The sequence below is a fragment of the Buteo buteo genome, chromosome 18 (genome assembly GCF_964188355.1).
Source record: "Buteo buteo chromosome 18, bButBut1.hap1.1, whole genome shotgun sequence".
Taxonomy (NCBI): Eukaryota; Metazoa; Chordata; class Aves; order Accipitriformes; family Accipitridae; genus Buteo; species Buteo buteo.
The window spans coordinates 4982403-5009733 of record NC_134188.1 but is presented as its reverse complement, the minus strand read 5'-3'; the positions used below and the strand labels follow the sequence as shown (position 1 = coordinate 5009733).

General features: G+C 39.8%; 1 protein-coding gene across 2 annotated transcripts in view; it reads right to left on the bottom strand.

The window, feature by feature from the left end:
- FLT1 (fms related receptor tyrosine kinase 1) overlaps positions 1 to 27331 on the bottom strand; it is a 115539-nt gene that overhangs the window by 74588 nt on the left and 13620 nt on the right. Inside the window, exons 2-10 of one of the 2 annotated variants that reach the window (XM_075050667.1) lie at positions 24963 to 25059; positions 24447 to 24667; positions 15028 to 15152; positions 8848 to 9010; positions 8623 to 8759; positions 6909 to 7083; positions 4832 to 4949; positions 2663 to 2832; positions 2093 to 2252 (exon numbers count right to left, since the gene is read on the bottom strand). In XM_075050667.1, the coding sequence (XP_074906768.1) occupies positions 2093 to 2252; positions 2663 to 2832; positions 4832 to 4949; positions 6909 to 7083; positions 8623 to 8759; positions 8848 to 9010; positions 15028 to 15152; positions 24447 to 24667; positions 24963 to 25059 (1366 nt within the window). The remainder of the gene's footprint in view (positions 1 to 2092; positions 2253 to 2662; positions 2833 to 4831; positions 4950 to 6908; positions 7084 to 8622; positions 8760 to 8847; positions 9011 to 15027; positions 15153 to 24446; positions 24668 to 24962; positions 25060 to 27331) is intronic. The other variant, XM_075050666.1, reaches the window with a different exon arrangement.

The following is a 27331-nucleotide window of genomic DNA, read 5'->3' as shown; positions in this document are numbered from 1 at the left end:
TTTTTTTATCTGCTGTGCAAGGTACACGCACCTTAAATCTGTTGTTTAGGCAAACCTTCCCTCACACAAAGAGGAAATTACAGGGAAATAGGTGGGATTAAAGGATTCTCCAGTTCTTCAGGGAGAACACCTGAACTGGCACAGACATCAGCCTGAGCAAGGCATGCCAGCTGCCAAGGGAGTCCACTCCGCTCCCTTCCCGGAGCAGGAGAAAAAAATGTAATTATTCAGGTATTTCTGCCTTTCTGCAATAGTTAATTGTCACCATATTATTCAGAGGGAGTCATTCCACTCCTCTTAGCAAAGCATTAAAAACTGTGTTCTCCAGACTTCTTCAATGAGCATTTAAAGGAGAAGGAAGGGGAGGGGGTTAAAGAGAATCATCACAGAACAATTATGAAGGCAATTTGGAAGCAAGTCTGGAAACAACCTTGTAACAGAGCCAATAGCTGATTCAAATTGTTACATTTCTCCTTTGATCACCTGCTCAAACACACTTCTAATTAGCATTTAATTGAGTCTACAGTTTAGCGCATTATTAAACACCTGCTTGCGGATATTAATTTCTATTTCTGACGACACTCTCTCCTATGCTGTAGTGCAGATCTGTGCTTGTTAACTGAAGGAAATACTTGACAATGGACAAGCACCACCAGAACTCCCAAAGAAGAACCAACCGTTTTATCAGTGCCACACTGTAATTTCAATCCAGAGTATGCATAGATGTATAAACCCTTGAAAGCATCTAAAAGATTGAAAATTTTCATATACGCCTTTCACAGGGTTTCTCTACTTAAAAGATATTGTGATTTCTTTTCTCTTACATCTTGCACCTATAAGCAAAAATAAATTAATACTCAGAATTCTGCAACTTGTCCTTTGAAGGTAACATAACAGATAGAGGAAATGCAGCCCTCACCTGTCCTTGAAATGGAGAATTTCAGGGTATACCTATTCCAGCAAAAGGAGAGATTGCTAGTGCCACCTCTTGGTGAGAAAGACACAGAAAGGCACCATTAGCATAATCCCAAAGCGAGGCATAACTGGAAAAAACTATGTGTGCTTCTAGGAAGTGCTGACCACTCTCTCACTGATCACAAGGCACTTACAAGCACCCTTAATTTGAAATAAGATGTTTGTCCTATTTAATTGAATGAGGTGTCTTGTATCCCTGCAGTTAAGCATGTGCTTAAATGTTTGGCTGGACTGGTACTAAAACCCAATTCTATGAAAGTATTAAAGAAGTTAAATCCTATGTAAAGTGATTATCTTCAACTGAAACTGAGAAAGTGTTGGTTCCTAAACTTTTGTTAGGTTTTTAAATATCTTCATTGTGCCGTGATCCAAATACCTTCCATGGTTGAACCCTCCAATAGTAGCTTAACGCTAATGCCATTGTGGAGGTTGAGTGTTAATCATTAAGATTGTGTCAGATTTCATGATGCAGGAAGAGCTTCGGATAAATGAGTCAACACACAAACTTGTGATCGTAAGAAACAGAGTTCAAAAGAAAGCTTAAATATAAAAGAGGATTAGTTAAGTGCCACATCAGCATCAAGTAGGCTTGTACGGTGGACACATTTGGTTTGCTGAACTGAATCTGTGAGTCAACATATCATAAGAGAGTTTTGACCTTCAAAATGGAAAAAGTCTTTAAGATTATTTCCACTGAATTTCAAAAGAAGCCACACAGGGGAATCACTGTGAGTGGAGGAAAGCAAGGGGGAAAGCATGGAAATCTCCTCCATGAGAAAGCATGTGAACTTTGCAAGACATTGTCTGCATGGCTTCCCTCATAAAAATTAAAAACCAATTATCATCCCTGGACATTGCATGCATAATAGTGGTGAACTATAAATAAATCTAAGTAGCAATACAAAGTAACAAACAACTCTGCCCTCCATTTTCAAATAACGATGCAGAAAAAATTGCGCTGTGCCTACATGTTGACTAAAAAATACATTGATTAAAAGTGTACAAAATCTACTAACTAAGCAATGGTCATGGCATGCTTTATTCTTGTAAAAAAGTAAATATTTAAATGTAATAGTAAGGGAAGACATGCTAAATAGAAGTACGGAAGCTGTCCTACCTTGTTTTAAAATGGTTTTTTCTACAGGGATACCACATCCATGTAATTTTAGGCTGAGGAATACCATACACGGTGCATGTCAGCACTTGTTTGCTGCTCAGTAAATACGGATTGGGATCAGGGAATGATGATACGGCATTTTCGTATATCTGGGGTTTCACTGTAAAGGGTAAAAATTGGAAAGCGATTAAAACCAGCTCATTTCCAATGTATCATGATCATGAAAATACTACATTCCTGCAGGGTGAGTAATAAGAAAAATCTCCAGGAAAACAAAGAAAAACAGCAGGCCTAAGTCAAGTCAGATGAGCGGTTAGTAAAACATGTAAGTCATCAGGAACAAGTATGTGACCGTGGAAGACAGAAACCCTTCTAATGAAAAACAGTGTCCGACTTCTGATTCCAAGATGGGCCTGTCACCCTGCATATGGGGTTTGGATTTGGGTCCATGAAAGCCAGTAAAGAAAACCCACAATGACCCGAACTGGGCAAGATCAACGAAAATCTAGCTCAATGAATATTTAGCATTTACATGTCCAGGAGAAGCGTGGGAACATCCTGTAAACCTACCATTTACTGTAAGAGTGACTGTAAGATTCTTAGACAAGTTCCACTGTCGTATGCTCAATATTATAGTGTAGTTTCCAGCATCTTCCTCAGCAACATCCTTGATGATTAGCGAATAGTCTTTAACCATGTACCGGGCACACTTTTCAGCAGCAGGTAGCCCATCTTTTAACCTGTTTAAAAGAATTCCAGAAATCAAAATTTTGAAAAATGACGTTGCTTAAACTGCCTGCATTATTTCATTTCACAACATTTCTCAATCTTCGGCCAATAATTGAATTTACAGTCCGAGATTCTGTTTACCAGAGGCTTATTCTTCCCTTACAAATAAGATTGTTGATACTTATAAAGCGCTTTGGAGAATACCATTCTATATATCAAAATTTATAAGGATCTGACAGGGCTCTATAGTATTGGGGAGTTGCTGAAAATTGCAACTCTGTCTCTAAAGATCCCAGTTTTCCATGCTTGTGCTGCCATTTAGTCTAGAAGGCAACGGTTTTGGCCAAGCCATTCACAGAAATAAAGGTTGCATCATCCAGCACTGACCATTTCTTTATGACCTCAGAATACATCCGGGGACAAAGTATTACAGTAGCCTCAGCACAGCTGCAATTTTAGGAAGAGGAAGAGTAAGTAGATTAGATAAGCGCTTAAGAATCAGATATCCTGCTATCATGTGAATGTTTTTAAAGATAACAGAAAATCAACATAGAAAGTACTAACTGTTGCTCACACACAGATTCCTGAAGAAGCACAACATTTTTCTTCAAAGTCTAGAATACAGCATAAAGCATATTTTGGTAGGTTGCTGTATGAAGGTTGACATGATTCTAGTAGAAGAGTGCAAGACTTTCACTATGATGATGGACTTGATTAAAATGATTCATGGGTTTTAGCAAGTATTTACAGAAAACTATTACTGTTATTAAAGGGGCACTAAAAATTGGGTCTAAGGACTATGGATTTGGGCATTTCACCGTACCTGTATTTTTAAAGAACCACAGAATAGTTGAGGCTGAAAGAGCCTCTGGAGATTGCCTAGTCCAACTCCCTGTTCAAAGCAAGGTCAGAAGCTTGCCCAAGACCATTTTCAGTCCGGTTTTGAATATCTCCAAGGATGGAGACTCCACAGCCTCTTTGGACTACTTGTTCCAGCTTTTGACCAACCTCACAGTGATAACTAACTAACTAACTAGATAAATAAATAAATAAAAATTCTTGTTTAAACCAAGTTTTTTTTGTATTCTAGAAGTTTTGAATCTGTATGTGTAGTCAGCAAGGCCAACCATTAATGAAACAGAAAACACTGTATAAATGGCTAGCATCAGCTCCACTTTCACCCCTTAATTTTCCATGTCGAGCTATTAATGTAAGGGTTTTGAAAAACAAAACGTTTGGAGCAAAAGTAATTGCTGGCTGTGAGTAACATGAACTCTCACTGTTCTTGTATATATGGTTTGTTTTCTTAATCAGCCTTGTCATAGACCCTTTGTTAAAGTGCAATGAATTGAGCGAGAGCTCCTGGTGTTTAAAATGATTTAAACAAAAAACCCCTTGAGATCATGAATAGATAACATTGTTTTATATAAAAGTGTTTTGGGTTAATATGAAAAACTGCTCAAAAGATTTCTTAGCACAGCATATGTGAGCCAAAGTGAACGCTCCAGTCACTAAAGTAGATCTACAACCTGCAGATCACCATATAATAAAACCAACTTCCATTGTTTTTTTAACAGCTCATGTCTGTATGACTCAACTCAGTCAGCTATTTTAATGAAAACCTTCTTTTCTTTCTCCTACTGTCTGAGAAGCAAATTCAGGTCTCATATCTAGGTCTGAGTGCACTTGGATGTAACACTTCAGTGGAGGTCGGTAGAGACATTTAGCTGTAGAGTGTCCACTGGTTTCAATAGAAGACATATCTAACATATTTGAGGATCTGAACTTTAAACTTTCCAGATCATCTTTTTTGCACCTGCAAAATGGAGATAATGTTCTCATAAATTGTTAAAACCCAGGACAACCCTGAAACTTCCAGTAAAACTCCACAACTGTATTGTCTCCTGTTTGTTGCCGTTCAATGGGTCTTATCTGAATATTTTACCAAGATATTATTTTTCACCTAAGAAGACATCCAGTATGCATATGTGGAAGTAACTGTTGTCCTACCATATAACCTCTGGAGAGGGAAATGCTTTCACTTTCATTGACAAACGATAGGATTTTCTCCCAGCTACAGCCTCCAGCGCAGTTTTTCTTCGACGTTTCAAATTAATGAACATTTTATCTTAAAAAAAAAAAAAATAGTGTACTGTATTACTGATTTTCAGCCTGCAAAAAGATTTGTTCTACTAAAGAGAACAGGAATCCAAATACAAATTATCTTCAATAATTTTGGTGTTCTTACATGGCAACAGCAAAAATAAAGACTAACATCCTAGAGATGCATAAAATATATAGAGAAGAATACCACAAATATACAAGAAACTGAGATACAGTTCTCAGGCCATGAATCTGCCTGGAGAAGATACACTCTAGCCAAATTCACATTGTTCTTCAGTCAGAAAAAAAGGCACAAGAGATAAGGTGGTTTGTGGTACATGGGAAGCTGAACTAGATGATCAGATGACCCTTCCACTCCTAAAGGCCAAGAATCAACAAACGTTCCAAAAGAAAATATTCTGCCAGAGAGGATTTAAGGGACCTTCAGAGAAACAGCAAAGGAAAAGGCAGAAACTTTCTGCATCATTGGTAAACAGCTGTTTCATGAAACAAACAAATCTTTATCACTTCATTGGAACAATCTCAACCTGCTGGAATTTGCTCTTTTCCAGTTGTACTGCCCCATATTTCAAACTCTTTGGCAAGTTGATGGGTTTTACCAGAGGCAATAAAACACAATACTCATACAATACATTGGAAAATCTCTTTCTTTTTTTTTTTCCCCCTCAAACTGCACTTGAGCAAAATAAAACATTCAAAACATGAAAAATTGTTTGAGTGTCCTTTTGATAGTACTTATGGTGCAATATTTACTCACATTATGGGCTGCATAAGGATGTTGGGTATCTGTTAAACAAGTGCAATATTTAATCACACTTGCCACGTACATTGAAAATAACATGCACAGGGCAAACCAGTAGTTTAATTATACAAATCAAGTTATAAAGATACAATCCTGATTCTGCAAACCCTTATTCACACGGGCTCTTTCTAATATGGGTATCTCATAGATGGGGCTGCCTATGTGAATAAGAGTTTAACAGCTGGCTTCAACAGTTCCAGCTTCTCTGACTTTAATTTTAATCTAAAACTTAGTTTCTGACAGCTTCAGCTTATCTGTTTATGAATATAATAAGTGGATATCACGATTCATCCTGTGCTCCCAGCGACTTAGTACAAGGCTTAAATAGAGAAAATGGACTTAAATACTCTCTAAGAATACCAATATGGGGTGCTTAGTCCACACATCCAGATGAGAAAGAAAAGGTAGACCACTGAAAGCACAGAACAAATCAGTACTCTGACCATGAGTCATCTGTCGTAGAGGACACTCACCAACCACTTGGTCTTTAATACCGATGATGCTCCAAAGATCCTGGGTAGCCCTAATTGTAATAGGATGGCACAAAGAAGGTAGCTTCTCATAGAGGCCCAATGCACAAAACTCCGAATTCACATAAAATTGAAATAACACCAGAAATTTCCAGAATTCACAGAAGGCCCAAGCAGACCGTAGGGAACTCATTTAAGGCTCCCACTGTAAAAGCATACTAATGAGTTGCAGTATCTTGTGCTTGATTAATTTTTTTGAATGGTCTAGCAGCTACCTGCTCCATGTAGAGCTAGTATACCTATTTATTCTTCATTTTTCATAGAAAATAATGAATAAGTACCACAGAAGAGGAAGTGGGATTCTTCTATTTAAGTTCAGCTTGTACTTTTGGGGTTTTTTTTTGCAAACTATAGCTTAACTGATTGCTTCTGCCAGAACTAACTGAGGACAGGGTCATCACAGTGTTTTGCAGACAAGAGTGATCAAACTGAATATTAACATGTCTACGGCCAACAGTACAAAACAGTCATGGAGCAAAAGGTACATATTCTCCCTGGTCTCTCTCCTTTTTCTGGCCATGACAAACGTGCTATAAATTCACTTCCATTTTGTGTCAAGATGTAAAGCTATCGTATGACTGAAGTCGGTACACGAGCATTCGGTATTGTACAAATCTGTAACACTTCTTACCATAAACAATGACTGTCGTGTTAACAGCTTTGATTGACGGCCCGCTCTTCACATGGCAGGTATACTGGCCTTTATCAATATCACGCACTTTGTCAACAACGAGGATACTGTAAAAAATATTGGCTTCTGTATTCTTCTGGTCAATACGCTGCATTACAGAACCTCTCTTCCTTGTCTATAAAAGCAAAAATGAACAAGAAAGAGCTTAATCAAACCAATTTTCATGATTATTAAGATTTTTGTTTTAAGATACTGCCACCATACCTAAAAAAAAATAATAATCCAGATCCCTCTGTGCAGCACAGACATGCAAAAGATGCCTAACATTTCCAGAGGGTCAACAATAAAAATTTTAAGTAACATTATATGGCAATTCATTATTATCTTCACCAAAGTTGTAATAGCATCCAAACTAGTTCTTTGCAGACAAAGATCATGCCTTCTATATGGCCTGCTGTACCAACATGCCCAGATCCCTGTTGCGCCTTGTCCAGCATTGCTTATAAAAATACCCAAAGCCACGATATGAAAAGCAGCACATGGTTTGGTGCCTGGATTCAGTGTCCATAGACAGCAGATATATAGAAGAAGAGGGCATTAACACAAGACGGGGAGAATTCTGGAAACGCTATAGATGGAAAAGAGACTAGATTTGGCAAGGGAATAACAGGGTGGAACTGAAGATAATGTGAGTCTGAGGAGTTATTTCCTGCAACTCCCCCTCAGCCTTTGGCCTCAAAGTTTATTTAACCCAGGACATTGTTGGTGTCTTATAAACACTGAGCACCCTTCAGTTGCCATCCAAATGAAAACAAAGCTGAATTTCACAAGTGTCGTGCCCGGCTAGGGCTTGGTAGGGTAGCAATGAGCAATATAACATATTTGGAGCTTTTCTTGTTGCTAAGTTTTTTATTTCCGAGGTGAAAAAATGCCAGGGAAAATGGCTACAGTATGCAAGAAACAATTGCATTAATCTTCCCTATATAATGTAATCATAATTTCAGCTTGTGATTAGGCACAATGAGTGACATAATAAATGAGCTTGACTTGAATCACCAGCATAAATCAAATTGACATGAAAGGAATGGGAGTTGTAAACCTTAAAATAATGTCAAATTTCTTATCAGCTTTACACGGACTCCCTGGCAGTCATTCTGTGAGCGACAAATATTTATGAGGATGCCCCCGATGTGAGGGGAGGTGAAGCACATTCAAGATCGTTCCTGTAGTTGTCAAAACAAGAGGATTGTTCATGTGACACTTAACAAATGAGATTTTTGCTAGCTAAATAAAAATACCTTTTCTAAACATGCTCGAGTCGGGTGCCTGACTGTCTGCCAGTCTTTTAAATGGATGTGTTGAGAAAGACAGCCTCGCTGAAAACTTTCATGTCACAAGAGTGAGCCCCTGCCTGGGACTGGGTGATAAATTTCTACCATTTCTGCAGGTCGAAAGGAAGCTCCCAGGGATGAAACAATTCTAGCGTTCGCTTGTGATTATGCAATATAACCAGAGTACATTGTGTAAACATGTTTACTTCTTCAATTAAGTACCAGAAAGAAAAAAAGAAGCCTTCAAAGACATGTCAGCAAGGGTCAAAACGATGGAATGCAAACCACAGCAAGCATTTCGAGGCGAAACTCCTCCAGAGTTGCTAGATGCAGAGTGATCTATGGGAAACCCCCCGTTTCTTCATTTCAACCACAGCACTCACCTCTCCGGGATAAGTCCACGTCATCTGCACTCTGGTGTTCCAGGCTGCGGTGACGGTGCAGTTAATTGCCAGGCTGTCTCCTTTCAGCAACTTGACAAGACGCGGGGTGCTTAACTGAACATCAAAAATTGTGTTGGCTGCACATGACGAAGAGAAAGAAAAGTGAATAATGTCACCAGGGCAGAGTGCTTAATGAAAAGATGGGAAGTGGAGAACACTACTTACTTTCTCGGTGCGTTAGGTATTTTGTGCTATACTTGTGTCCACCGACGGTTGTCTCGCAGCTCAGGAGCCCTATGAATTTGTAGGTTGCCTTAGGTATTCTGAAGCCTTTCATGCTGTCCCAGATTATTGTCTTGCCATCAGGAATTAGGGTTTCGCGTGGAATCTGGAAGTGTCAAACACGCATCATAAAAACAACTCATCCTCATGCCACTCTCTAATCAAAGCAGCCTAATAAAAAGGAATGGGAGAAAACACCCTAAAAAAATGTCAATCAAATTAGAAAGGACGACATTTAATTATGCAGATTTTTCAAGTCACATTTTCATCACAAAATAGAGGAAAAATCTGGGTGAAGAATGTGAATGTTTTATTTGTTTCCAAGATTTCATTATTTATAACAGGATGTAATTTATGACACAATAGATTGACACTATCATTAGCCTCAGCACTTGGGCTGCTATTCTGTTGGCTCCTGGTTGGCAGCTAAAGTGCTCATCTCGGCGAACCTTTGCAATTAAGTATCCTGGTTTTACCAATGAGACACAAATACACGTTTTTCAATGGAGGTGACAAATGGACTTAATTTGCCATCATTTTGTGGCTTTAACAAATTCCTGCCAGGATTCAGTCTGATGTTTCTCATGTTTATGTTGTCTAAAGGACTGGACCGCTTTTTAAAACAAAAAAGTTAAGGACATGAATGCTTGTTCCAAAGCTGATAGGTCACAGCGTACATGTCTCTAAGTCATTACATACGACATGAAGTGAAAATTTTAAAGCCACGAATCTTCCTTGGGCATTTTTATTGAGAACTACTGATCATACTAAATGACAAAAGTGATATTGAGTAGAGATTTTGAAAGGATGCCTTGAAACACTAAATACATCACATTTCCACAGAAAAAGTATTCAGTGCATTTTAAAAATTTAGCATCTGTAAGTCCCTCAGAAGCTGAGGGCCCAACAAGTAATTAGTATAAAGCCATCTGGTGTTTTTAAACTTGAGACCTGAAATCTAATACAGACTAAAATATTGCCATGTGTGATCAAGTGTTCACTTTGTCAGAAGTACAAATTATATTTTACATTAGGAGCCTTTGAGTTTTAAGCCCCATTTTAGTAAGGTATCGAGAAAACCCTGAAAAGGCAAAGCATGACATAGGCATTGAAGTTCAGACAAGACCTCTTTTTTTCACATCGCGGTTTTGTTGTTATGCCATATCAACGGAATAAATGCCACCGTTTGGCCAACACAGAGATCAGCCATGAGTACAAAGCCTGGATGTGACTTGACTTTTATAAAGCCTGCTTTTATGGTAAAAATAACATATTTGAAAAGATGGCACATAGCAGAGTTTGAGTGAATTAATGCCCTAAGCAAAGACCTCTGGGACAACTAAGCACCTTGCAGCCCATCACCTCTCACTATGGCCCCTCCATCTCTTTCTTCCCCTTTATTTGAGCAGAGGGTTTGTACGCTGGCCAGCCCTCTCCTTCCTATGGCCAAAGCCAACATGGGTGGCTGCCAGAGGCTGGGGGAAATGTGGCTGCCCAGCACCTTCCTGCGTGGTCCAGCTGCTCTCCAAAACCCGGCATCCTCGACGGTGCACGCTCAGCGCGCGCCTAGATCTCACCCTTGAGATCACCTCCACTCATCTCATGCCATTTCCTCCAACAGAAACACATGGTGAATCAAATGAACAATAATTACAGAGCAGAAAATGCTGTGGTAGAATTCCTTATCTTTACCACAACTGATAAGACGCTATAATAAGCATGCAAATCACAGGGGAAGTGTGTGTTACACACACAAGTAAAGCCCATTACATTACAGCCTGCTGGCTACCATTCAACAATATCTTGGACTCTAAGAGCTCTGTTGCCATTCCTGTTTAAATAAAACAAATATTCAAGCTTTGGTTTAACTAGTTCATAGTTATGCTTTCAAGGGCTTCAACTGGATTTATCCTCTTGCTGCGTTGGTAGAAACCAAACTGTTTCTGCGCATATTCCTCTACAGGTTTTCATGTATATCATGAAGAAAGAGTCAAGTCAGAGCCTCAGAGCCTCCATAGATTGACATTTCCCAGGGAATGCACTCCCTTCACATTGATTAGTTAATTGATGGATAACTGAATTTGTATTAGCCTCACTCCAGGAATGGGAAAGTAACCAAAAGACCTAGGAAGTGACTGGGTCTTGGAAATAAAGTGCTCATAAATACAATCCTGTTTTGCCACACCCAATGTTGTGAGTTGTCTGTATAGCCAACAGGCTCACCTGCCCCAGAGGCAAGTCTTTGCCTGCACAGTTTACTCATCTGACGACCCTCGAAAACAGCTAGAGTGTAAATTTTTGCAGCTTTGAGACCAAGAAGTCGCATGCAGTCACATATGAAAGCATAACTCGACACTTTTAAGTTACTGTAAGGAAAACTTTAGAAAACTGAAGCCTATGACTAGCAAAAGACCACTGTGACACAGCCGGTCTGTGGCTAAGTCTTTTGGGAGGGGGTGGGAAACAAAATACTGCCACAAGTCCCCTTCAGAGGGCAGAAATACCAGGATTTTGTCTCAGAAGAGAACAAGGGTGGTGGCTGGGTGCTCACCCTCACAGCTCTTCACAGGTCTACGTCTTCTCCGTACTTGCTTCAGTTTCTTACCCAGCTCTCCTCCACGCCATTCTCCTCTGCCAACCCCACCGGTTCAGATGACCTGCTTCCCATTCTCAGGGAAGCACAGTTGCTTTGTTCTGCCCTAAACCAGCTTCCAGGCCACCACCTAGAGACACGGCATCATCGTCATGATGATCACTGCATGGATGGCACAGGACAGAGAATCCCAGAATCACACAATAATTTAGGTTGGAAGGGACCTCTAGATGTCCATCCCTCACGCAGAGCAGGGTCGGTGTAGTTCAGGGCCTTGTAAAAAAACTTGGCCAACTGGTCATCACTAAGAGAAGTAGAAAACCTATGAAGAAACACAGTGCTGGAACAGTGAGATTTCCACTGAAGCAGCAGAGGATAAATCCAGCCAAAATGATAGGTTACAGATGGGTACCAGCACATAGAAGCATTCAAAGATTCAGTTTGTTGCGACGGCTGCAGTAAACATGGAATTAATTGTCTACATACTTATCTGCATGAACCACATTGCTGTGGCTCCCAGTGCAGTCTTGGACTTTTACCTTCTTTGTACTTTGTTTCAAACTAGACTTCAGTTTCTTTTGGTATAGGCTGTGCCTCCTTCTTTGCTCAGCACCAACCACTGAACCTTTTTGGTACCTGGTGGCATTAACACAGTACTACCACAAGGTTTTGGGCATATATGTATGGTCAAGAGTATATGGTCAAGGTGTGGTTCCCCACGTCTCCAAAGGCAGATTGTATTGGAAAGACCCAGCTGAAAGTATAGTAAAAATGTACGTTAGACTTTTGAATGCTTGTCTTTTCTTTCATGTTTCCCCTTCCATCAAATTGGGAAGGATGAAGTGACATTATTAAGAATTCAGACTGTCCACATGTATGACTCTCAACATCCTTGGGGTTTTTTTCCTCTTTTTATTCCTTATGCTGAAGCTTGTTTACCTCTATTCCCATGAATGTCATTGTTGACTTTATGACAGAGAATGCAAAAGGAGAATAAACAGAGGGATCAAACCATTGTACCAAAAGGTGGTGCTTTCTCTATTTAGCAAGATAAGAGTAAATGAAGAGGCAAGAGAAGTGCACACCTTACTTGCAATAAGGTTTATCTTATTTTAGTGATCTTGAATGAGGCTTCCAGAATCATATTGATAGGAATGATAGATCCAGAGGCTCTGGATATCTGTCTATTAAGCATTAGATCAAATCTGTTGATTGATTTCACAGGTCTTCATATGATGAGGAAGAGAAAGAGCCAACAGCTGTTGCAGATATAGGTTATAACAGGACTTGAAGCTTGAATTTGAAATAGGAATGAAAAGCTCCATCCCCATTTCCCAATGCCTGTTTTATTAGCTTCTTGATTTTTAAGACTCCCCCTATGTTGTATATGATTGCCATGCTATAGAATACAATTTGCACAGATGTTCAGCCTGGAAGTTAAGAGCAACACAGTATCTCAAAAAGGTTGACTAAGGTAAAGATGCAGTTTTAGTAAAAAAATAATTTGTAGTGTTGAAGATGGATAATAAACCTTTCCCACATCGGTCCATTAAAACCAAGAAGTAGCACTGCACAGGAACAAAATGCTGGAGGCAGTGCTCATGCATCTGTAACAAGTCCTTCCAGAAGAGAGAGATTACCAAAAAGTATTTCATATTTTTACTTCCTGGCAATAGAGAATGCAGAACCTAATGACTCTAATGCTGAGGTTTTCTTTCCAGCTCCATAGGATTGCATTATGGAGACTCTGACTTCTTCCTTTATCGCTGAATGGAAAACAGAATAGCTTTTGCCAGCTCTCCAGAAGTAGTATGCCTGCAGCTGTGAAATGCATTTAACACATCTCTTAATTGCTATGTGAGCAAAAACTTGCTGGAAGCTTCATATATGGGTGCACAGATAATAATAAAGTAAGATATGATGTAATGCATTGTAGTTTACATGCTTCAGGAAATTCTGCGATTAATAAGGGAACACATTTATTTTTCCTGGAATGCAAAACATGTAAGCAACCAATCCTTTCTTTCGAGACTTGGCTCCACCTCCTCTTTCTCCTTCCCAGAGTATTACATCTGGTTTTGATGGTGTAAAGATGCGCCTTACACCACAACCTCAAGCTAAAGGCAAGTTGATATGAAAAAAGAGAGTAGATATGTCTCCATCTCCTCAAAATAAGGAGAAAAAAATTATTTTTATATTGTTCAATAAGAGAGAAACCTGACAGGAATTTTCTTGGTTAGGAATTTAATATGCTGAGATTTCAGATGCAACATTACAGTGTCCAGATAAGTTCCCACTTTACAACACCAACCTTATTGAAAGCCAAACCTCGTTTACTTTTGATTCTATAGCCACAGAATCTTGTGTATCATCCACCTCTGGTGCACTTCTTGCAGAAGTGTGTCTGTGTGTGTGTGTTTATACACATACATATGGTAACATCCTAGGTCAGATTACTTTCTTTTCTCTGCCTTGTGCTTTCTTTCATGTGATTTAATAGGTGGAAACCAAGAGGCAAAATCTGTATCTGTATTAGCAAAGCAGCACTGGATAGAATTTGTAAACCTCCAGATCAAGTTAAAACACAGGATCAAATCTGTGGCTTGTGTAAAAGTCTATAATCAAAGAGGAATCAAAGACTTGTATTGATCTAGATAAGCACCTTACAGTGGTACGATTTGGCAATTGCATGTTATTCTATAAAAAGACAAGTTTCTTTTCTTTGTGACAATGATGAATATTTATGCCACTATGTACAGAACTCCCTTTATTTAGAAACAAAACATCACTGGCACTTCCACTTAATTTTTAAGGCAAACAAATGAACTTTAGAAAAAGAAGCACCATTCCCTGTCTTGATACCGGGTACTTCACTACATACATATAGGTCAGTTACCTGTCCATGTAACTCTCAAGGCACCTGGGAAAGAAATGGTTTCCCCAAAACATGAAAAATGTCTAGGTTTTCTAATATTGGTCACACCGTCTCAAACTCTGCACGTTTCCCTACAAAGAGAAGCCAGCCCTTGTCTGATAAGTGCACTCATATGTAAAAGGAAGCAGCAAAGTCGCCGGTGGGAGTGAGGTAGGGCAAAGGCTCGAGAGATCCTTGTACGGCCCCAGCAAATCCCCAGGGACTGTGCTCTACCGGCTGTTCCAGAGGACAGGAGACGAAAGGGGAGGAAGGGCAAGGGAAGAGGTGGGAGGAAATCTCTTCTCCTAACAAGAAATTCCTTCCTGGGCTTAAGAAACCTTTGTCAGTGAAGATTTAATAAAATGGTATGAAAAGTTTCATTTTCTTCAGAAAATTCTCAACCAGTGCAAGAGATTTGATGAAGCCCTTCTATGAGATATGAGATGAAGCCTCCAGGGTTGAAATATTTCTAAACACACTGACACCCAGAAACCTTGTTTAAGAAATACTAAATTGTTGAAATATTTCAAAAGAATTACAATAGTTCTAAAAAAAAAACAAACAAAAGAAGCATCATCCACAATAACACTTTCAGAGCATGCTTGGATTGAGGTACCTTTTTTAAAGTAACAGCAATGTTTGGTGCTGTGACTCTGCATGGAATGATCATTTCTCTTCCCACAGTCATGTGTATTATTTTAGGTATATCACTGTGCATCTCCACAAATGGATTGCCTGTATCTGCAGGAGAAGAAAAAGGAAAAGGTTAATATCTGAAATCTTAAGACAGTGTGTGGAAATTATAACGGTGCATACAGCCTTGAAAGAACGGACTAACCCTGTCCATGATGAAAACTAGACAAAGTAAGTCCTCCTGTCAATCTTCTGTTTATTTTTATTAAACAAGTTCAGCAAAATATTATTAAGTATTTGAAAATATATTTATCACTCAATATCAGTAGCAGTACTTTGGTATCTCCATTAAAATCCAGGACAGTTGAAGTACATTTTTCCCATCACAGCATCATTTCTACTGCTGAGATATACGTTTTTTATTTCAGGGCATTTCTATTTTATTATCACCAGGAGAAGTAATTATATGGGAAGTGAGCTGAACTTCACTTATCAGGAAACTGCTACACTGGACATGTTCCTGCTCTCTGTGAGGAAACTGATGGGGAAAACTCACGTTGACTTCACCAGGAGAAAGAATCTACTGTGATTATCCAGCCATACTTTCAACTCTGAGAATACGGACTAACGAGAGTTAATTATTCTCCTCCTTCCCACTATCACAATACCTATATGTCTCTTTTTTAAGTGGCAAGGTAAATGAAAATGCCAGGAAAACATTAATTCCTTTTGACTCAACAACTAAACCTTGGCAGAGTAATTTACCGTCCCTTGAACAATCCCTGTAACAAAGGGCATTGTCATAAATAGCTTGCGCTGGGAACAGGGAACATTGCTGCTGCTATTGTTTGGGCCACTTAACAAAGAGGGGCTCAAGCCACAAGCTCTGGCTCCAAATCTTCTTTGCAGGTGTTCAGATCTGAAGGTTCGGTTTGACTCACATCGCAGATAGACTACCTCAAAATTCACATAAGGTTTGGGTTTTAACTCTTAAAAAAGTGGAACATTCAGATCTTAGTTCTGCCCTTATCTAGAGCTCCAGTGTGTTTTCAGGCAAATCCTATTATTTTCAATCAGTCAAAAACCTTACAAAAAACAATGGAAATCTTTCTTGGATAAGAAATGAGTAAAGCTAGCAAGAACTGACCCTTTATAAAACCTCAAATTGTAATACTTTATTCAAGTGTTCTGGTCCCAGACTTCTGCATGTTGACCTATGTTCACTCAAGTAGTTCTTCAAATACATTACTTTTGCTTCTCTTTCAAAAGTATGATCTGCACTTCCCAGTGTCATAAAGCTGTTGTGCCCTTAGGATCTCCTTTTCTTATTGTATGAAATAATATTTTTGTTTGAGATATCAAACAGGAAGAGAAGCAAAGTCTACTCCAATTTATACTGGGGAGAATCCTAAGGTAGAGGATCTCAAGTGTACCCCAGGATACAGAAAAAGTTTTCCTAAAGGGGTTTAATGAAACTGTTACAAAAACTTTCTGAAATGAAAGCCACAATGCTTTATTTAATAATAGGTGTTAAATGTCCACTGAAATCGCAAAAGGAACTTATGAGTAATAGGGGATGCGTATGTAATAAAAAATACCCTAAGGACTTGTTAGGTTGACATTTCCTCTGCCGTACGATTCAAGGAAAGACCAAGAATGAACCTGTTTGTAGCATGGTGAAAAAAGAACCTTTTTTGTTTCAGGGGCTGCAGCCACAGAAGAGGTCACCTGCCCCTTAACATCACCAGACAAGCGGATTTACTACTCCCCAAAGACTCGTTTGTCTTTGTCACAAAATTAAGAGCTCCTGCCCAAAACCAGCAAGCTTTGCAAAGTAGTTTCCTGTATCATAAACTCCAGATCATTACAAGCGTGAGGAAGAGCTGTTCTGGGGACTACCGGTGCTGTCTGCAGACACAGTGTCACCACTGACTGATGCCAATATTGAGGCGGTGGGGGCTGTGTGGCTCAGACCTCGCCGAATTCCTGCCCATCCGAAGGCAGGGACAGGAAACAAGCACAAAACACCACGATTGCCTTTTTTTTTTTTACTCCTTCTTCAATGGAAATGCACATTCAAGCCTGGAGAAGTCAATGAAGTGCTTTGTAAAAGTCAACTAAACGCCCTGGCTGCTCTCAGTAGGCTTTAAAGCTCAGTCACAGCCTTTCTTGGTAGAATCCCCGCAGTGGTACGCCAAGGCGTCTCCGTGCCCCTGTTATTCGCGTGCAGAGCTCCCATTGACATCACCGGGGACTTCCGCCGTGGGCCGGAGGGCAATTGATGGCCCCAAGTGCTCCAAATGTCTTCCTGCTTTTGATTAAAAGAAATACGCATCATGTTTCCTAGCACAGTTTTGTTTTCATAATGAGTGTGGAGGCTTTTCCTGATTCCCTTTGATTTTATTCTCCTTCCGTCTTAATGGCCATAAGGGGATACTCTCGGTGCCTCAAGACCAGAATCTGGTGCAGACTCTACCAGCCTGGATCAGGCAAAGCCGAACCCGCAGCAGAACCAGGGCAGGTTATGCCACGTTGGCAGGGTATGCCAACAACGTGGAAACCTTCTGTCCCCCAAATAATAGCAGTCTTGCTTCTTTTTTTTCCCTCTTTCCCTCCCATCATACTCCTAGGTATTGCCAGTGGCTCCTGTTACATTTCCTCCCAATTCCTTCCTGAGGGGAGGTAAATGCCATCCTTCCCTGAACACCTGGCTGGCAGCGCATCTGGGATGACCTAACCTCCTGCCAGCAGTCTTCTGGGCCAGCTTCACTTGCTTTTATGTTCAGAAACCTCTAGACGTAAAAGGAACATCATGGATTGACCTATCTTGAAGACCACATCCAAGTTACACATTGAGCTCCATCAGGATTTGGAATGGAAGATCTAAGAGGGTTGAGCTTTCCTTAAAAAAAATTTTTGGTTGGTTGGTTGGTTTTGCTTTTGCTTTTTTCCTTTTTTTTTTTTTTTTGCTTCAGAGCTGCCTGCAAGAGTAGCAAAATGAAAGATGGACAGCCAGAATATTTGCATATGCTAAAGGTTACTTTAAAAGTCAGTTTAGTGTATTTTTAAATTGTGCCTGGAATTAATGACTGTGTGCTGGTTTGACTGTGTTCCTTACAATATCTCTCAGTTACAATCAATGTGAAACCACAAAGAGCATTCATGAAATCACAAAATCCATGAAGGTCACTTGCTATATTGTTGAAGAATATAAATAGCAGCTTTTTATTAAGCTGGTTGGCAGCCAGATACAAACTTGATAGGAGGCTTAACACAAGCAATATTATGTCTGGTATCAGTAACCTGTCTAGACTATTTATGGGGTTTGCACAAACAACTAAATTAGCCAACACTTGAAATGCCAAAATCAGAAAAGGTGGAGAGGTTCTTTATTTCCACAAGCTTCAGCTACTGTTCATGGGTTTGGTTTGTTTTTAATAATCTGAGCTATGTGAGTCAGAGTACTTACACATACATTTGCAAGAAGAAAAGTCTCTGCAGGAAAATCTGAGCTCCTTGAAATCTCTGAAAGTTTGTCTTCTGAAGTTCTTCCAAAATACCTACTTACACTTGGCTCATCATTAAGATTTTTTTCAGGCTAAAAGAGCCAAAACAGTTTCCTCACATTCACATAACACTCTTTTCCCTCATGCACGTGAAGAGGACCAAAGTCTTCACTAAAGTACAGACATGCAAACTTCATTAAAGTTAATAGGTAAATTGCCAAATTCCTCTTTCCATTGCAGGGATTCACCCTAACTAACTTTATTTATCCCAGCTAAATTAGTAGGGCTGTTTAGAAGTAATTTGAGGAGAACCTTGTGCACCAAGAGTGGCTCTCATCTCACTTACACATCTAAAATATAGACATTTCTCACCAAGCTACGTGGCCAAACTGTTAGTGTTGTCACCGGGGAAAACCATGGGACTCATCTGACCTGTTTTAGACGTCTGTTTTACAATGAGATTAATCACGCCTTAGGAAACACACCTATTCAACCTGCTCACATATAGGCTTCTATGTTCCTTAAAAAAAAAAATCCCATTTTGTATGTCTGGAAGCACACCACCTATCTGCAAGAAGGGCTTTTCCACTCTTGCCTCTTAACCTGTAAAATAATACTCTTCAAATTCAAATGATTTCTAAACCTCAAAGGAAGGCTTGAGATATAAATTAATAATCACAAAAGTCCAGGAAAAAAAAGAAAAAGAAAAAGGCGTGGAATACTTTATATCTGGAGCACATTCAGACACAAAGCATTGCTAGCATAGTTGTACAGTGATTTTTAGGTGGGTTGGTTTGTTTTCCTTTGGGGCTAGTTATACTATGCTATCATCAACGTAGGTCCATAACGCACATAAAAAACACAGTTAAAACTCTTAAGGAAAAACTTTCTTACCCACATAAGCCAGGAAATCCACCCTAGAGCAATTACTATGTCCAGAAAGCGATGTCTAGAAATGCTACTGGGCATTAGGAACACTTTTTCAGATGTATCCCTCCCTCACGATGGTTCATCTTGGAAATATTATTTCTGTTTCAGTAGGAGAGATAAACTTTGGTGAGGAAGAAGGACCTTGGAGGGCTTAGTGCATGGCCTTTGATGCTGCCAAGACATCCACACATGCTCTGCTCAACACCGTGTACTATGATGTGAAGTCCATATACACGCAATGACAAAAGCATGGCAGTTATAGGTGATTGACGTCAGCAAGTCCTAGAGGGCTCTGTTTTGTAACAGGAACCTCATTAGACACTAAAAAATGTGGCCGCATACTTGATACAGCTGTAGCATAGCTTAATTTCAACTAGTTTCCTTTTCGTAACAGGAGTACTATCATATTTTTGACTCTGACAGTGTAAGCCAAAACCGTACTGCTCATACGCTAAAACTGTGCCAAAAGCAAAGACAGAAAAAAGGCACAGGGGAGGAAGAGTTTCCCAGGCCTCAGCAGGTTCTTCTGTCAGTACATTATTTCTGAATAAGAAGAAAAAGGAAAAAGAAGAAAATCTCCCTTTCTGTTGGCTTTTAGGGTGTTTTGTCTTACTGCTTTTTTCACCTGTTGAATTATTTTGATTTTGATCCTTCTGATCTTAAGAGACTCTTTAGGGGAACTCTTTTGATACCCTTTCTGTTCTGCAACACAGTACCTTTGGGGTTACAGGAGTCAATCCATTCAAGCTAAATCTTAAATCCCTGTCAGTTTTGGGGCTGGATCCAGCTATCTGTCAACAACTGGACCTCCCAAGGAGATGCCAGACGGTCAGCACTTGCAGAATACAACTCTAGAGTTCAAAAAGGCACTCAAAACCCCAGATGTTTTGGCACTTCGAAGGCTTACATTTTGAACCATTCACTAATGCTAAAGCCCTTCATTTTGGACTGTCCAATCTGAGACACATCTTAAACCAAATCTCCAAAACTAGTGGACATGTTTGACATTCTAGGCATTGGTGAGTCAAGTACTCTCAGGACTTGTACCTCTAATTACCCAGCTCTGATTTATGTCACCTGACTTAAATCATCTCAAAGCAAGACATCTCTTCTAAGCTTGTTCTCCAGATGCCTTGTAAAGTCAGTGATGAGAAATACATACCAGAAGGTCCTTTCTTTGTTAAGCACAGAAAAAGAATAGACAACTCACTCAGCCTAGAGGTCTGATTTTAAAATAGAATATTTTGAACGGTGTTTGATTGAAGTACCAGTACATGTCTCATTTTGCAAGGAAAAGTGTGCGGTCAGAAGGCATGCACAGCAGGAGTGTGAGGAGAGACAAGGAGAGGGAGAACATTCACTAAGAAATGAGCTAATACCCTAGTACAACTTCACTTAGAGAAGAATTCTCTGTTGCAACAGAATTAAGATATTACTCTTGTATATTAATAGCTGAAAGCTGTCTTCATCACAGGAAGTAGCAACACTTCAACTTGAATCAAAGTTTGTTTAAATTCTTGCAAAAATCTAACCTTGATATATCAATGTAATTGAACCGATATGCTTTTTCTCTGTCACACCATGGGAACAATTGATCAAAAGCAAGAGATGATGAGAGAATGAAGAGAACTGCACATTTTTTAAGAAAGCAAATGAACTCCAGCAACTGGAAAAGAGTGTCTTGGAGATACCAGGCAGGCAGAAATAAAAGCCTTTAGCACTGTCCCCAGGGAAATCTACAGAGGTTTCAAAACAGCCTGCTGATAATTTGGTGTTTCTTGAATGTCTTTATTCCATAATTATCTCTTTTCAAGCAGAAAATTCCCCATGCCTCACTCCAACGTATGCAGTGAGTGTTCATTACAAATCTTTCCATTTTACTACCACTAAACGCTGCGGTTGTGTAACAAAACAAAGATCCGAGCAGTTTTGGGTCCGAGATAGTGGAGAAATTGGCAAAGAGGCTTTGCTTCATTTCAGATTTTTTTCCCATGCCTTGTGGTGGAAGTCAGGCCATCAGTTTTCCTAGAGCGAAGTCCAAGGCTCTTAAGAGAATTCATTTCCCTCACTTGATGTCTCAATTCCTGAGCTGTGTGTGGTCAAGAGTTGCTGCAGCACATACTGCGCACTCACTCCCCCGTGAAACTCAGTAGTGACCTCTCCAGCTGAAAGAAGGGTGGTGTCAGGACTAGCTCCCGCAAGAGAAGTCACCAGCCTGCCTGTTCTCCATCACCCAAACACAGAGTTTCTTCAGAAACGTTTCGAGTCATCCTGGGGCACTGGGACTTGCATTCTCCTTCTCATCGTCCTGCGTCTTGGTTTTGTCTATAGAAGCTCATCTTCTGCCATAGCATACGCTCCTTACTGACCCAAAGGACTTACTGGGTTTATTGTTTTGTTGTTTTTTTTTTAAAATCCAGTTCATATTCAGTATCACTCTAATTACGGAAATGAATAACATTTTTAAAACAATAAGTGATGACTTCCTGTACAAACAATATCAACTTTCCTGATTCGGATTCTGTGTTTGTAAATAGCAACTATTTGTTCTCATCTGCAGCATGCTAAGACATGGGAAACAGGCACCTCGGTGATCCACATGGAGCTAATATGGGAAATGGACTGACACAACGTCCTGCCACAGGAAACAATACAAAACTAGGAGGGACCCAAATTTTACAAATGTTTATTTCCTAAGCACCCACAAATTCTTTTAAAATAAAACTAGACTCAAGAACGGTAGTCTTGACAGAGGATTTTGTCACTCCCATCTCACCTCCACTTGCGCCAGATAATTGAATTTCATGCATGTTCACAGGAACAATGACTTACATTAAGAGATTCCTTAAGTATTTCCTTTCCAAATCCTAACACTACACTGATCAGAAAGGGTGAGTTTGGGTACTCGGTATCTTGTATCTTTTCAACTTACTCAACAATTCTTCCTGAAATTGTAAATTTTTGGAGGACTAGTATCCCTTTCCCCACCTTAGGGCGGAGTGACACTTTCAATAGGCATTACATAAGCAGTTACCTTGCAGCCTCCCTCGTTATCAGGGGTTTGCCCTAAGTGTTAAGAAATTGGTTTTCAAGCAAAAGGATTGTCAAATTCAGAAAATTAAGATGCCAAAGAGGTCTAAGCTTAATACAGGTTTGTCCCTTAAACATTTTACTGGTTTTTGGCAACCAAGGTAGGAGGAGAAACATAATCTAATCCTATATTCAACAGTGACATCAACATTTAATGACTGAATGTCCTTGAAAAATCAACAAAAATAAAACACCCAGGTGGTCTTACTTAACTGATGGGGGGGGGGGCTGTCCAAAAAAACCCTATTTCTCCAATGATATGTTTCTCTTCCATCACCATGCAAATCAGGCAGATAACCTCGGCTCACATACATCTAATTGAGGATCCCTTTCAGATGTAAGCAAGCTACATACAATTTGGGAAGCAATCAAGAGTTAGAAAGACTGGTTGTGTCTTCCATTTGTAAAAATTCAGGATCCAGAAAAATTAACACTTCATACAGGAAAGGGATCAAGAGAACATAAAGGAATCTCTTATATTGTAAAGTGGGTTTAGCAGAGAGGTTCTCGGTCAGAGACACAACCATCCTTGCTCTTCCCATGTGGTGAGTGGAGAGGATTGTGGGTAGATCTCAGACAGAGATGACATCCAAGGTGGGAGGTTCAAGAAGGTCCCATGATGGGAAACTTGCAAAAGTCATCCAAGAAAAGTGTAAGTTTTCCTAGGCAGCAGAAAACCTTGGTCACTAAATGAATAACCTACTTTGGTTATGCTTCCATGGATGCATCTGTAGTTGGATATCCAGTAAATTATATGGAAATAGTTGGGTGAGAAAAACACTGCGGTATATTTCAGATGAAAGAAAGCAGGACGAACAGCATGAATTATTCAATAATTCTCAATAAAGCAACACACAATAATGGGGGGAGCTATCTTATTTCCTATCACTGTAGTGAGAGGTCCACTTCATTCTGCTTTTTCACAGCACCAGTCCCACTCTTTGTGTCACAAAATGAAAACAAAGGCTAATTCACTCTGATGTGAACTCGTTAGAAGCAGCAGACACATAATTTGGAGAACTTCCAGTTGCACATTCTCTGTAATATGGGCTTTCAAAATCTGTGAATCCTGATATCTTGCAGTAATCTATTAATTTTATTCTGTAAAAATCAAGAAAAACTAAAATATAAAATTAAACTAAATCCCTAATGTGTTTATAATTTTTTCTTTTATTATTGTGTCTATTGCATTCAACTATTCTGAGAAGTGTCTGATTAATATCCTGGAAGAAAACAGGACCAGAAAGCAATTTCTGTTATAGCCTAACTGACCTAATTCCAGCATTTCCCATACATTACATGATACTTGTCTGCTGAACACAATTCTGTGTTTAGTTTGATTCCATTTATTCTAGATTTTTACAATCTGTGTAACATGGACTACAGAGTACATTTTGGAACGTGACTTAATAAGCAAATATTAATTTTCTACAGCATGAGACAATTCAGTGATCTGGATAGACAGCTTTGGCATCCTTCAGCTGCCTAGAAATCTAGAATCTTACACAGACAGGTTAAAGTGGATGTTGTACCAGTTATATGATTTTCATCAGTCATCATCCGATTCTGTAAGGTATGATTTCTCTGATACCCATTTCACAGATTCACTTCTAGTCTACTTCCATGTGGGGTTCTATTTACTCCAGTAAACTGGTTGGATTGGGTCTTTGTCTTTCTTCATTTTTCTTCCTAACAGATAAAACTCTAGCATCTGTATTTGCAAGCTCTGAGAAAGCAGATTTTATACATTGATTGGTAAATTATCATGACATTTTGCAAGGCTGAAAATATCATTCAAAACCCTGAACTGCCTTATTTGTCCATTTTGCTGCATTGAAGTGCAAGTACCAAGAAGTGTTAAAAAACGTGATCTTACCGTTAATAAATACATAGACTGTAGATTCCTTCTTCTTTTTCGCTGGACTTGTTGGGTATTTGCAGCTATAGTTTCCAGTGTCACTTGCTTGAGTTCTGCTCAAGGTCAGACTGCTGCAGGACTGCTTCCCATTCCTTCCACAGGCATATTTAATTACTTTCAGCCTTTTGCTATCCTTACTTAGAGTTTCAGGCAAAGACCATGAATGAACCATTTCCCCCCTGCAAATACAGATAAGGAAGCAGAAACAATTATGTTGGGCTGCAATTATATAGCTCCAGTTCCCAAGCTTTCTTTTTATTATATCAGGCTATTTCTGGGGTTCTCTTTTATCTTGTTTTCCAAAAACAACAACAGAAACAACAAAGAACTATTAAACAATTGCCATTGAAGTTCATTCCCCACCTTTCCCCACAACATAAGGTTTCATTTTTTTCTAATTTCAGTTACAAAAAAAGAAAGTGTCAGGTGTATCAACTCCCAGCCAAATTATCAGAATCCAACTCAGCTGGTTACCTGCAGGTGAGATTTAAAGTCTGGCCTGCTTGAACAACGTGCTGTGTGCCATTTATACTCAGCTCAGGAACTTTTAATTTGGATCCTGAACTAGGTCCTAGAAAAACAAAGAAAAAAAAAAAACCACATTAACAATGACAAATCATCCTGTTCCCAGTCCACTCACATTTATGATGTTATACTGGAAGGGGAAAGCAAAGAAAATGGGTTGCCCCCCCCCGCCCCCTACATGCTCTCTTCCTCTGAGCAAAATCCCGCTGTCCTGACTCAGGACTCACATAATCTTCCATGAGAATTACTCAGGAAAGAAAGTAGAAAGCAAGCTATGCAAGTTTCGGTCAAACGCTTTGCTCTCAAATTGTTCACTGAGCATACCCTGAAGAAAGTTCAGGACCTTGCGGCTACACATCTAACCGAGGAAGCGTGCCCTCAAGCACCACTGGCTGCATTTCCTTAGGAAACACCACCATGGCAGCCCCTTCAATGGGAAGGGCAAAAGTCAGCCTCTTCCACGGCAGGAGCCACGTATTGACCTCTAAGATACCGAACTCTCACTCAAACAAGTTGCTGCAAAGCTGGAACTGCTCTGGAAGGAGTGAAAGGGGATTGAGGATCTTCCCTTCCTGACTGGAGGTCACAGCACTGTTGCCTGCGGTCCCTCACTAGCTGCAGGCTTCCTTCCAGTGAAGTGGTGTCAAAAGGTAACTGGACAGCTCTACAGCAAATTTTGAGAACAAGATCAAGGCACCTCCAGACCAGATTTGCTGCTTTTTGAGAAGGCAAGTATGCCAACATGGCCCCAGTCATGGCCAGACAATTCTGGTATGGGTGAAACCCACGGTATCAGTATAACACGAGGTGGCTTAGGACACTTGAAAACATCCAGGCAGGCTTCTCACAGGCCATGTGAAGGCAATTTTTAGGAATTCCATGAAAAAACCCATGGTCAGAAAACTAGAGGAACACCAGACCTTCCCTCTCATCAAGCCAGCAAGTGCTCGAAAGGCAAAATGTTTTATCTTTGCCCCATAATAGCTATTGCCACAAAAGCTTTCATGGCAAGCAGACAGAAGCTCATGCCTTAGGGAAGAAACAGTCTTTGATCCACCCCATCGCCCTCACACTGACAGCAAAGTGTTCCAGAAGCTAGGAACATAACAAGAAAATATTTTGAAATAATTAAAGTTGAAAACCAGTTTAAGTCTGAATCTGGACCCTAGTGCAATGTGTGAAGATTTCAGTGTTGGGAGAGAGGAGCAGAGATCAGCTCAGATCGCTTTACTCCAAGAGAAAGTATTTGTCAACATACGAGGGAAGCAGCATCATGTAAACAAGGGTAATGCAGATTTTCCACTAGAACTCAGTCAAATACAGTTTCAGTTTAGCTATTTTAAGCCCTTCCAAGAGGTCCCTGCCACAGCCAAATATGAACAGCTGTATGCACCAAACATAGTAGAAATACATGAAACTTATTTGGCTGCTATGGATCACCCACTGGAAAGGCCTCCCTCTTTTGTTGACTATAGAAGGAACTTTTGGACACCAACTCCGGCTGAGATTGGCCACTAAATTTCAGCTGTATAAACCCTCCAAAGTCAATGGCTGCTCCAAATTTAGCAGCTTTCACGCAGCAGCAGATGTAGCCTCAGATTAGAGGCTGAATATCAAAACTTTGTTCTGTGATGTGGACTTGAACTCCTTCAGTCCAAGAAAGCCCTAGAAGTCAAGTCTCCACTTATGGAAAGAGATGCTAAAAGTACAAGGGTTTTGTACAAAAGGTAAAGAGGCACTGCCCTCATCTGCTGGTTTTTGAGTTGGTTTTTTTTGAAGAGCCGGCTGTGCTCCATTTGTATTTCCTACTGATTCCCCGTAACATTGGTAGAGAAAAGAGGTCTAAATCACCATCTGGGACTACCTAGCACAATCCATGAAAAGAAGCAGATAGCTGATTAGGTTGGCAAAACTGTTTGCTAGAGGTCTTCAGAGACCTGTTCTCTTCCTTAGCAATACAGGAAATGTACACTGTAGGGGTTAACTAACTTTCAACTAACCTTTGGCATCTAGGTTAGTTACATTTATCTGCATTTTTCTTTTTAGCCCTGTATATCTTATTTAAGTTGTGGCTCCAATAGTTTTCCTGTATATACTATCATCCATCTCTCTTCAAAACAAGATTTAAAGGGTACACTCAACCATAGACGTAAACTAAATTATAGCTCACTTGAACAGGCTTCAAGCAAGGGCATAAGAAGTTTTCAGAATAAAGAGGTCCTCTGAACTGCACCACAAATATTACTAGAAATTTGAATGGTGATAGCATACAAATACACAGACTTCCTCTGCGATTTGTCTAGACAATCATACTTCTA